This window comes from Choloepus didactylus, chromosome 10, assembly GCF_015220235.1.
Source record: "Choloepus didactylus isolate mChoDid1 chromosome 10, mChoDid1.pri, whole genome shotgun sequence".
Lineage (NCBI taxonomy): Eukaryota > Metazoa > Chordata > Mammalia > Pilosa > Megalonychidae > Choloepus > Choloepus didactylus.
The window spans coordinates 99,920,569-99,934,088 of NC_051316.1; the positions used below are offsets into that span (position 1 = coordinate 99,920,569).

The window sequence follows — 13,520 nt, forward strand, 5'->3', positions numbered from 1 at the left end:
GTTTGAGGTGAAGGGAAATTTCTAGTAATGGATGGTGGGAAAGAGCATAACATCATTCTAAATGTGATTAATCCCACTAATGGAAGTCTAGGGAGGGGGTGGAATGGGAAGATTTAGGCTGTATATATGTTTCCACAATTGAAAAAAGAAAAAAAAAAAAGACAGTCTAACTAGATGACAATTGAATGCTAAAGATGAACTTGGATGGGATTGGAGGTTAGAGGACAGGTGGCTCGAAGGGACACAGTTGAGACATAAGGAAAAGGAAATTTAGAATGTAAGCATTGTATCATTGTTGAATCTCTTATACTTAGCTGTGTTTAATGGAATTACATAAAAGAAGGTTCTTGTTCATGGAAAGTACATACGTGAATTATAGTGTATGTTCAAGGATGTGTGCAGCTAATTCTTATATGTTCAGAAGACAGAGAAGTATATGATGGATGATAGATAGGGAGGGAGGGAGGGAGGGAAAGAAATAGTGATGTGACAGCATGTTAAAGTTGGTGGATTGAGCTATTGGGGGAGCGGGGTCAGGGTATGATGGAATTCTGTGTATGGGGCTAGTATCGTTTTTTCAACTATTCATGTAACTTTGAATTTACCTGAAAATAAAAAAAAAAAGTCTTCTGCTCGCAAGTTGGAGAAATATTTTGATACCATCATTTCTCTCAGGTGTACATCTCCACAATACCAATCATTTATCATTTCTATTTTTCTCTTATTGCTACTTTAGTAATAGCCTAAACTTCATTACTTCAGCATAAATGGTTGGGGAAATGAAGTTTGTTTCTTGTTCCTTCTATATCAAGTTAAGTGATATAAAAATAAAAAATCATAATAAATGAAGTTAGAATGGCCCTTTCCTCTTTGTATTCTTTAAATTTTCATTTTGAAGTACTACTATGAATGTGGACAGACTCCTAGTGTTCCTGTTCAAGTATCTCTATAGTATGTACTGGGGAGGGGAGTTGTTTGCTGGCTTATTGGTTAGTGCATTAGTTCATGTCCTCCCAGAAGCAGATGCCAAGATGGGATTAGGTGTGTAAGAGATTTATTGGGAAGGAGCAGGAGAAATCAGGGAAGGTCTTCATACTATGATACAGTCCTGACACCTGAGGAAGAAAAGAGGAAAGAAAGGATGATTAGGGTAGGAAGTGTTTCAAGCTGGAGCAAAGTACCAAGAAAGTTTGAGCCAGGCCAATGAGGGGTCCTCGAAACAAAATTGTCCATTGGAGTCCTGGCTCTCTCTGAGAGGGTTTGGTGTGGTGTCCCTGCCATGCTCATTCATTGCCTGGGAGCAGCCTGTAGAAGCATGGCCTTTTCACAAACATGGTGGTAGAACCAAAGAGCCAGTAGCTGGGTCTTCAGACAGATGTTCTCCCAACCATAGTACATCTGAGTGGTACATCTTCATAGCTGCCACAGTCTACCTTTTGTGCTGCACAAAGCCACTTCTGCACACAGGTATGGTGAGCAGATCCTCCATGGGCCTTTCTTCTTCAGGGGAAAACTGTAAGAGACAAGTTGTTTGGGTGAAATACACACCCCTTTGCTGCAGTTGGTATTAAAGTCGCAATTAGTTCTCATCCTCACCCTCATCCACTATCCATTCTAAATTCCTCTCACTCTCTCCTTTCACTTGGCAGGTCCTGGGGTGTCTACCTGGTTGTGTGACCCAAACTTCACTCCTAAGGCATCTGTGACTTTAATAAGAATACTTTTCCCAGGCCAGGATTGCTGCATGTATCCACTCAGTTACAATTGTGAAGGGAGTACCAAGAGGCACCGAAGTGTATCATTCAGGTTTCATATGTATTATATGGCTATTTAAAATTAAGTGTCTCTATCTAGGACTCATTTTATTTATTTTTACTAAAAAGTACAGTTTCCTTTGATTGCAGTTGTCTCATCTCTACTCACTGAAATTTAATTAATTTTGAAGACGGACATGGATTGGTATTTCTTTGCATTCTTCTCATAATTGAGTACAGGTACCTGCTCAATATAACAGTACCTGCTATATTCATGGCTGAATGAATGAGTGCTGAGAAGTATCAAAATATAGTTATGCTATTCTACCCTCCCAGTCAGATTTCTCAAGGCTTGTTTTATGTCCTTGTTCCTAAGGCTATAAATGAAAGGGTTAAGCATGGGGGTTAACTACTGTATACATGACAGTGATCACATGATCCTTTGTCACTGAGTAGGTGGACTAGGGGTGAATGTACAGAGATATGATGGTCTCATAGAATAGTGCCCACAGCTGTGAGGTGGGGATCCACAGGTGAAGAAGAACTCAGCAGGTCTGGCTTTTGAGACACCTAGGATCCAGGCAGGGCCAACAGAGATTGGATTCTACCTGTCAGCACCAGGGCAGCTTTAATTGTTTGTCTCCAATTGTCAACCCCCCTTCCTTCTACTCTTTTCCACCAACACCAAATCATTCCTGCATTTTGAAAGTGGGGAAGGCAAAACTGTGTGGAGGAGAAGATGGCACCAGGAGTTTAAGCAAAGAAATAAGGGAGGTAGCGTGCTAAGGATCAGGTGACCTGGCTTGTAGTCCCAGCCATGCTGAACCTCAGATTTCATCCTTGCAAAAAAAAAGGATGTCATACAAAAAAGGACACTAGTAATGAGCAATCTGAGGAGGAAATCAAGGAAAATATTCCATTTACACTAGAACCAAGTATCTAGGAGTAAATTTAATGAAGGATGTAAAGGACTTGTACACAGAAAACTATAAAACATTGCTAAAAGACATTAAAGAAGACTTAAATAAATGGAAGGATATTCCATGTTCATGGATTGGAAGACTAAATATCATTTAGATGTCAATACTACCAAAGCAATTTATAGAGTCAATGCAATCCCAATAAAAATTCCAACAACCTTATTTTCAGAAATGGAAAAGCCAGTCTTCCTATTTATATGAAAGGGTAAGGAGCCCTGAATAACTACACTTGAAAAAGAAGTTGGAGGACTCACACTTCCCAATTTTAAAACTTATTACAAAGCCATAGTAATTAAACAGCAGGATACTGACACAAGAACAGACATAGAATTTAGAGCTCAGAAATCAACCCTCACATTTATGGCCATCTGATTTTTGACAAGATGGCAAAGGCCACTAAACTGGGAAAGAATGGTCTCTTTAACAATTTGTTCTGGGAAAACTGGATATCCATATACAAAAAAAGGAGGACTCCAACCTCACACCGTATACAAAACCCAACTCAAAAGGGATCAAAGACCTAAATGTAAGCACCGGGACCATAAAACTTCTAGAAGAAAATGTTGGGAAGCACCGTGTGGTAGGCAGTGGTTTAGACTTTACATTCACAACACAGCCACGAAAGGAAAAAATACATAAATGGGGCCTCCTCAAAATTAAAAACTTATGTGCATGAAAGGACTTTGTCAAAAAAGTAAAAAGAAAAGCTACTCAATGGGAAAAGGTATTTGGAAACCATGTATCTGATAAGGGTTTAATATCCAGAATATATAAAGAAATCCTACAACTCAACAATAAAATGACAGAACCCAATTAAAAAATGGGCAAAAGATATGAGTAGGCATTTTTCCAAAGAGGAAATACAAATGGCCAAAAAGCACATGAAAAAATGCTCATCATTACTATCTATTAGGGAAATGCAAATCTAAACCACAATGAGATATCATTTCACACCTACTAGAATGGCCACTAGGAAAAAAGACAGGAAGCTACATGTTAGAAACAAGGTGGTGAAAGAGGAACACTCATTCACTGCTGGTGAAAATGTAAAATGGTGTAGCTGCTGTGGAAGACAGTTTGATGGTTCCTCAGAAATTGAAGTAAGAATTGCCATGTTATCTGGCCATCCTGCTTCTAGCTATATACCCAGAAGAACTGAAAGCAGGGATGCAAACAGACATTTGCACACCAATTATTGTTACCAGCATTATTCACAACTGCAGAAAGATGGAAGCAACCATCAGCTGAGGAATGGATAAACAAAAGGTGGTATATGAATACAATGAAATATTATTCAGCTGTAGAAAGAAATGAAGTCCCGATGTATGTGACAACATGGATGAACCTTGAGGACATTATCTGGAGTAACATAAGCCAGACACAAAAGACCAAATATTTTATGATTTCACTGTTATGAACTAAGTATAATGAGCAAACTCTTGGAGTTAAAATCTAGAGTATAGTTTACCAGGAGATCAGGAGATAGAATGAAGGCAAAGAATGGGGAGCTGATGCTCAATTTGTACAGAGTTTTTAATAAGGTTGATTGTAAATGTTTGGAAATGGATAGTGGTGATGGTAGCACATTATTTTGAGTGTAATCAACAACACTGAACTATATGGGTGAATGTGGTTAAAAGAGGAAACTTTAGGCCATACGTATTACTGGAATAAAAATTAAAAGATAAAACATAGGACTGTACAGCACAGTGAACCCTGCTGTAGATGATGTACAAGTATAATATTGTTCTTTCATAGGTTATAACAAATTTATGATTCTAATACAAGGTAGTAACAATAAAGTGGTATATAGGAGAAATACACCTAATGTATATAATGGACTCTAGATAGAACTGTTTGAATGATCTTTCATCAATTGTAACAAAGGCAGCTACTCTTAAGAAAATATTACAAGTACAGAAAAAGTGCTATCATTAATAATATGTTCCACATCAATACATGGTGGTAGTGGTGGGGTGGTATACAGGAATCCTGTATTTTATGTATGGTTTTTTAAATAAACTCACAACTTCTCTAATAACAAAAATGATTTCTCAGTTACTATCCCTTCAGGATTCTAGGACTTGGGCGCAGAGATAGAGTTGAAGATTATGGCTGCTTACTCAGGAAAGGGATGATGGCTTCCAGGGTGGTCATTGGAGGGTCCAGACATCTTCTCAACCTCAGTGGTCCTGGTGATTAGGGGAGAAATGGAGGCTAGGCAGATAGGCGGAGCTCTCCTATCAGGCAAAGAACGAGGTGTGGGAGGTGACAGGGCTTGCTAACCCTGGGAATTGTGTGTATCATTTCATCCACTTCTCTCTTTTCCTTTAGAGAAGTAATCTTTCAGTGTAGTCCCAGTCATCAGGAACATGAGGCTTTCTGTCATCTCCAGCTACCATACTGTCCCCTTCAGGTTTCATCAAGTGATAAGGAAGGAATATCTGGACCATGGTGATTGCCTTTCATGTAACCTCACCCCAAGGAGATAGACAGTCTTTCCATCCACAATCTTCAGGGAGCTCATTAAAGAGGGAGAGGCTTGGGAGAGGAGTCAGAGACCATGGAAACTCAGGATTCCACGGTAACAAGTTTTTCTAGATTTAAAATAATTGGCAGCTTGTTATCATTGTGATTTTGAAGGAGATTAAGATAGGTCAATAGAGAAGGTTTGGGCCTGGGGCAGTCTCTGGGCTGTTGGGAGAAGAATGTGTGGTACCTGAAAAGGATCCAGGGCTGGGACTGAAGATTCCTGGATTCCACTCCATCAATGAGTGATTGCAACTTTGGGCAAACTCTTTGCCTCTTTAAATTTTAGTGTCCTCATCTATAAGATGGTTTAGTAGAACCTGTATACCAGAGAGGGCTGTCTGGAGAATTAAATAAATTCACGGATGAGAATCTGTTCATATAATAATAAATGTTTATTGAATGCTTATGCGCCACTCTATGTGTAGCTCTGCAAATACTGTGTCCTTGCTCCATAGATGAGGGAATTGAGGCTCAATCCAATTAAATAACTTGCTTAAAGTCACATAGCTAGGAAGTGCTGGAGTTAGGATTCAAATCCAGGGTTGTCTTGCTCTTAAATTCCACATTTATTCCACATGGTTGTGCAAAGACTACACTGGGAAAGTGTCTCTGATGGGTCCCTCTCACTTTCTTCTCCAAGGTACTAGCTCATCTTTAGATATTCTACAAACCCAACTACTTCCCCAACCGTGGTAATGCTGACCCCATATAGCCAGTCTGCTCCATGAAGGTAGGGTCATGTTTTCTTTTCAGTTCACTGGTGCATCCCCTAGCACCTATCAGAGTCTGGCCCTTAATGGGTCTACATTATCATTTAAGTTAATAAATGAATGTACCGGGCATAGAATTCCTTTTTAAAATCTTTGAGAGAATTTTTTTCCTTCCAAAGCAAGTTCTTTATTGTCCAACCAATCAACAAATGTTTAATGAGACTCAGCACAGTACGTGGTACATTGTACTAAGCATAATACAAAAGTATAAGACACAGACGCTACCAATTTGAGGCGTACAATCTAAATGTTCCTCAGGAATTATTCCATGGTTAAAATCAAACCTGGGCTTAGTTGCCAGTATTACTGCAATGAATATTGTTTCAAGTCAGTATTTTAAAGAAGAGCACGACACTCCACATTTATCATGGTAAGAAACTTTTTCCTAGAAATATCAACTTTATTGTTATCAATAAATCTTTACTTTTGTTAAAATTCATCCTTCATATTCTCCTCCTCTGTAGTTCAAGTAAAGATTTTTTTGAAAAAGAAATTTAAAAAGGTTAAATAGTGGAAGTGCTTAGGGTTGGCCAACAGTTGTCTGAGTAAAAGACCTCTAGACTACTGAATGAACTAGCTCAACCCCAGGCCATTTTTATTAATGCTTTGAGGACAATGTAAAGCATTTCCAAAGATTTCATAAAATATGATTGCCATCCAGAGGAGGGAGTCAGTGCCACAGAGTGATCTACACTAGAGAGGCATTTTTCATAAATTTAGCAGCAATTTGGGGGCAATACCAGGGGTTGCCAGAAGATTTGTCCTCCAAATTAACCTCTTGATTCTCTCACAAACTCACAGGTGTGTGGTTCTGGAAATAGAAACCACCAAAACTTTAAGTTGAACAAGATAACTGTGCACGGTGACGATCTTACCCCAGGGGTGAACCTCTTGCTTTGAGTGTACAACATTCAGCACAGAGCAGAGAATTGGGAGCAGCAGTCTCAGAAGCCTGAAACCTGAGATGGTGATACAAGAACACACATGTGCCCCATCACCTCACTTTCTTAGCAGGACCCTCTGCTCAACTGTGGTGCTCTGGTAAAGAGCCTGAGCCTCTTCCAGGTTACTCCTCCAACAGTCTCCACCCAAGAGAGGCAAGTAAGGGAAGGAACCAGCATAAGGAAGGATTGGATAATTTTCTAGTGTTATGGAGTCTTGATACTTTACTTGATTCCTTTAAATAAAGCATGTTAAACCCAGAAGTCTGGGCTAAAATATGACTTAAGGGGAACATTCAGATCTGAACCTCTTCACACCTGCGGCAAGCAGGTATCTTTTCTTTTTTGAGGTTAATTTGCTTTAAAGCACTGAAAAGAGAGGTGCTAGCTCTGGCAGTGATGACAAGAATGACATTTCCTTCCTTTTTGAAAAAGGACACCAAAGTCTAAAAGGACTCCAGGTATGCAGAGATACAAGACATAGGACTGCAACAAAGTGAACTCCATCCATACTCCAACTCCCATCCTGCTTCCACCTTGAAGACCCTCTAGCTGTCATGCTCCAGACCTGTAAGCCCTCCAGCCTCCTCCATCAACTGCAAAATGATCAAAGCCATTGAAATAGAAAGCAGCATTTAAATGTAACACTGGATTTTCTTAAAATGTAACACTGGTTTTCTTACAGCATGTATAAGGCATAGTGTGAGAAAGCTGCTCCCACTTCCAGCCACACACCCACACTTGGCTCCTCACATACACACATGCACACAGAAGAGGCCAGCAGATTTTGCCACAGTGCACAGGGAATGAATCACGTCTGGTTTTTGAGCTGGTTGGAGAGCCAGTCCAGGCCTTCATAAAGTTCATCTCCACTGATGGCACAAGTAGCCTGAATGTACCAGTTTCTCTGGTGCAGGGAATGTAAGCCAAACTTGTCTGTTATCTCAGCTGCATTCATAGCATTGGGAAGATCCTGTTTATTTACAAACACCAGTAAAACTGCCTCTCTGAGCTCATGTTCTGCTAACATTCTGGTTAGTTCTTCTCGGGCCTCATTGACCCACTCTTTGTCATTACTGTCCACCACAAAAATCAGACCTTGGGTGTTCAGTAAATAATGTCATCACAAAGGTCTGATTTTGTCCTGGCCACCAACATCCCAAACTGTGAAGCTGATATTTTTATATTCTACCATCTGTACGTTGAACTCTATTGTAGGGATGGTAGTCACGCTGTCTCCCAGCTTCAATTTATACAGGATGGTGGTTTTTCCAGCTGCATCCAAACCCACCATAAGAATCCACATCTCTTTTTTCCCAAATAGACTTTTAAACAGCTTTTCAAAAATGTTCCCCATTGTAACCCGAATTCTTTTACCTGTCTCCCCCTCCACGGCTAGCGGCCTTGAGAGAATTTTAAAAGTAATTCCAAAATGGAATGAGTTCTTGTTCCTATGCTATCAAAACAATAATTATATTTATAAAATGTTTTAAGACTTAAGATAAAGGAATACATATGGCCAGGAATAGCAAACAGAAACCTAAAGACTCTCCTGTCATGTCTGATTGAAGGCAGCCATTGTATCAATCAGCTTCTTAGAATGAGAAAGCTGGAAAACATCCCGAAAGAGCTTTTTGTCTTTCGTTATGTTACTCCTTTGTTTAAAACCTTCAATTCATTCACTCATTCAACACAAGTTTAGATGTTAGAAGAAACTGAATCACATCAAGTCCTTATTCTCACAGTCTAATGAGAGGGAAAGAGAGACATGTAATCCTGCAATTACAATATGGAGTGTTCAGTCTTATAAAATAGGAATGTGTAAAAAATTTTCAGAGTACAGTATAAGGACCACTGAATTCATGCTTGATTGGTACTACGGAGAGAGGGATGATTAAGAAAACCATTTAGACTGGGAATAGTGTTCTAATTCACCTTGACTCAGAAGAATGACTTTGCACATTGCTTTAAATCATGACTTTACAAATCAAGGCACATTGAATGCTCATCAGTCACATGTTATTTTTTTCACAGTTTCATGCCCTCCCTTACCACCATCAATTACATGTATCAAGTACATTCTAAGGTCCTATGCTTATTGCTTTCTTAAACATCATTACATTCAGTCTTTACAGTAGCACACTGAGGTAGGCTGAACACAATAAAAGTTTATATCTTGATGACACAAAGTCCAATGTGAATGTTATTTCCATGCATTCAGGGACCCAGGATTTCTCCTCCTTGTGATCCCTCCTGTGCCAGTTTGAATATATTATGTTCCCCCAAATGCCATTATCGTTGATGCAGTCTTGTGTGGGCCGACATATTAGTGTTAGTTAGAATGTAATTATTTGATTGGGTGTTTCCATGGAGATGCAACCCACCCAACTGTCGGTGATAACTCTGATTGGATGATTTCCATGAAGATGTGGCCCTGCCCATTTGCTTTGGCCTTGATTGGTTTACTGGAGTGCTATATAAGCTCAGACAGAAGGAGCAATTTTCTACAGCCAAGAGGGACACTTTGAAGAATGCACAGAAATTGAGAGAGTAGCTGCAGATGAGAGACAGTCTGAAGATGGCTGTTGAAAGTAGACTCTTTGCTCTGGAGAAGCTAAGAGAGGACAAATACCCCAAGAACAACTGAGAATGACATTTTGAAGAGGAGCTGTGGCCTAGTGAGGAACGTCCTGGGAGAAAGCCATTTTGAAACCAAAATTTGGAGCAGGCACCAGCCATGTGCCTTCCCAGCTAACAGAGGTTTTCCAGACACCATTGGCCATCCTCCAGTGAAGGTACCTGATTGTTGATGGCTTACCTTGGATGCTTATGGCCTTAACACTATAACTTTGTAACCAAATCAATCTGCTTTATAAAAGCCGATCCATTTCTGGTGTTTTGTGAAAAGGCAGCATTAGCAAACCAAAACACCTCTTCTCATTCTTCAGTGTCTTCTCTGTTCAGCTAGTGGTTGGGTAAAGAGAGAGAAGACTGCAGGTGGGGGATTTGTGTGGGCCATGCCTGAAAGTGATGTGCATCTTTTCCACCACATTCTGTAACTCTAAGAAAGGCTGGAAAATATGGACTAGCTGTGTTCTCAGGAGGCAGAGACAATGGGTTTTGTGTGTTATTTGAGCAAACCTGAATATGTTAAGGGAGGAAGTATGGCTATGAATGTATCTGAGGAAAAAGCATTTCAAACAGAGAGAACTGCAAATTAAAATTATAGATCTGGAGGTCATCAGTTTCAATTCAAGGTATTGACAGGGCTGCATTCCTACTGGAGGCTTCAGGGAGAATCCATTGCCTTGCCTTTTGCAGCTTTTAGAGGCTGCCTGTAATCCATAGCTCATGGTCCCTTTCTCCCTTAATTATTCCAACCCTTTGCTTCCATTGTCACATCTCCTACTATTTACTCTGATCTTCCTGCTTCCCTCTTATATAATCTTTAATGTGTGTGTGTGTGTGTGTGTGTGTGTGTGTGTGTGTGTGTGTGTATAAATATGTCATATTCGTGATTATATTGGGCCCACCCAGATAATTCACGATAGTGTCCCATCTTAAGATCCTTAACTTCATGTCATCTGCATCGTATATGAGGTAGCATATTCCAGCAATTAGGACCTGGACAACTGTAGGGGGTCATGATCAGCCCACCACTACCACTATGCAATATTTCCCTCTCGCTAAGTTGGCAAAACCTGTTTTCACTTTCTGCTGTGTTTACTGTGAAATGGATATAGGCCAAAAACCCAGTAATCCTCTGATCTCCATAGCTCATTGGCCTGATTGGTCTACCACAGTGGTATCTGGGTTCCTAGGAATTAGTGTCAGTTAAAAGACATGATCCAGTAATCTCCTAAAATTTGGGTATTTCACCTTTCTCAGATTCCTTTGGGAATGGCTACTAGGAATATTTATAATATACAGTTTTCTTTTGGCTCTAAACTTGGAATTGGCTATGACTGTTCATTGTGATGATTTAAGGCAATCTTTGATTTACCAGACCTTGAGTTTTTTCTTATATAAATCAAATAAGGATTTAGTAGGCTACCTATATGTTTCACTTCTGGGGACACCATAATCATTTAACTGTTGCCAAATATGTCTTCAGGTTAGTGGATTCTGATTTCTGCTCCAGCTTTCTTGATTACAGTAACCATACCCACCTTGTCTCTGGCACATCAATACTTTCCTGCTCTGGGATCCCATCCCCTCCATTGACTTCAGGGAGCCCATTTCAGTGATGGTATCTTTCACTGCCATACTTGTCTACAGAGTACAGAGCCATTCCTAACCAATGTGTTTCTCAAAGCCTTGGTGAAGGGAATGTCCTCCAGACTCCCAGAGGGTATAGTTAAGGGCAGGCAGGTGACACATACAAATATACTTGAGCATTCCTATCTCTAGGTTTCCTCTATAATATACCAAGGAAGTTCCTAACTTCACATACTGTTGGTTACCATTGAGTCAAGGTTTCAGTTAACCAGCCGAGAAAAGTGTTAGAGTCACTTTTACCTACTTAAGCAAACACATTGAATCCAAAATCTCTGGTTAATACACCCGTATTAATAAATTCAGCTCAGTCCCAAATCATTTTCCCTCCTCCCTTGTCCAATACCCTTAGAATCCATTCCCTTAAATATTCCCCATTTTTCTGCTGATATAATAGGTAACATCTTGTTGTCTTCTGATTATGTGTGGCATCTCTTAGTGCAGAATTGTACTCCTCCCACACCCCACTGCTTCTGCCATGACTTAAGTCTAGTTATGGGTCTGGAGGGGTGGTGGCAGTTGGCCTTGAGGAGAATCAGAATTCTTCTGTAAGGTGACTGCTTCAGGAAAAGTTATAATAGCATCTTAGGGCAAAAGAGAGAGAAACTCCTCAGAGAGAGAAGAAAGGACTCTGTACTGGCAAAGGAGGCTAAGTAGTGTTTGTTTAGGACTTCCATGTACTCAAATCTACTGTAGTATCCCTGTTTTAGTTCTCCAGGAACTATTCTCTCTCATGCAATGCCCTAATTTTGATATAGATATAAACATACAAGACATGAATTCAATTTTTACTGTAATTCAGCTATGGTGAGATTTTGGGTTTATTTTTTTAGAAATCTCAACTCTGTAACAAAAGAAATAAGGGATTTTTCCTCCCCAGGGAAATCATAAAATCTTTTAGTTTTTCTATCCATTTCCTGAACTGGGAATTTAAAGCATTGAGTTTAGCGTGCTCTCTCATTTGTTTCAAAGTTCTCTATTATACTCTGAAGTGGCCAGTCCACCCCACTCTTACTTTCTACTATAACATTCTATTGCTAAAACTACATGGTCTCCCAAAGCCTTTCCTTCCCTTTCAGGCAAGTGCAGTGATTATAACTTCGTTGCACCTGGATACCGTGGATTAACCATGGATTAAGAGTGTCCCATTTTCCACTAGCAATGAGGTCATTACTACTTTCAGATTTAAGCAGATTGTAGAAACAATTCCAGATTCTCATATTTAAGTTCCTGTTTTTCTAGAACCACTTCTGGCACTAAAAATTGCATCAGTCAGTTAGAGAAACAGATGTTACCCTGTGTTCCTGATATCATGAGTTTCATATGGAGTTTTGGGCTTACAGAATTGTTGGAAGAACAAGAGGAACAGAGATCAGAGAAGTGGCTGACAGAGGTAAGCGATGTTGACACTGAAGATGTTTGCTTGAAACATCAAGGCAGACGATTTTTAAAAGCTTGTCTGGAAGATGCTTTAGCTTTTGAGAATCTCTGAGAAGCTTCCACCCCCAGTCTTAGTCTGTAGTGGCAAAACAGGTGGTTTCATGAGTTTGTCAGGAAGCTGTTGTAAATCTTTCATCTGTCCATGCATCTGGCTGAATATATCTCCAGGTAATAATGTCTTCCACTGACTGCACTTCTGCATTCCAGACATCATACAGGTAAATTACGTTGGGAAACTCTAATCCAGAACCACAGAGAGAAAGGTATTTTGGAAAATGTATTTCCCAGAATGGCAGTAAAATTGAGTTGACAGTAGATGATCTAGCACATTATGTAAATACAATTATTTAACTTAACAGAATATTAATTGTAATAGAAAGTCAAAGTTAGTAGGATACAATAATTGCTATAAAATATTTACCACATCTTTATTTCATGGAAATAAATTTTTATAACCATGTCAATACATATTCTGACATCTAATTTTCTTTAGAAATGGTCACCAGATTTGATAGTCCTTTTTGTGACATTGAAATCTTCAGCAGATTAAATAATATTTTAGAAGTTTGAAATAATCTTAAATTTACAGAAAAACATTGCAATTATGGTACAAAGAACTTTTCCTGAAACATTTAATAGTAAGTTAATAGCCTGATACCCTATCTTCCTCAAACACTTTAGTATGTATTTCCTACACACAAGGACATTCTTCTGCATAACTGCAATACAACCATCAAAATCAGGAAATTAACATTGATAAATTACTACCTATAATCCTTGGATTCCATTCAGGTTTCACTGATTGTCCCAATAATGTTGTCATGATCA

The 13,520-nt window shown here is 39.3% G+C and overlaps 1 protein-coding gene across 1 annotated transcript; it reads right to left on the minus strand.

Moving 5' to 3' along the window:
* Positions 1–7,788: 7,788 nt before the first annotated feature.
* Positions 7,789–8,334, minus strand: LOC119545534 (ADP-ribosylation factor 2-like). Its single transcript, XM_037851125.1, is given in 1 exon segment — positions 7,789–8,334. A coding segment is annotated over 1 exon segment (546 nt).
* Between the last annotated feature and the right edge of the window lie 5,186 nt (positions 8,335–13,520).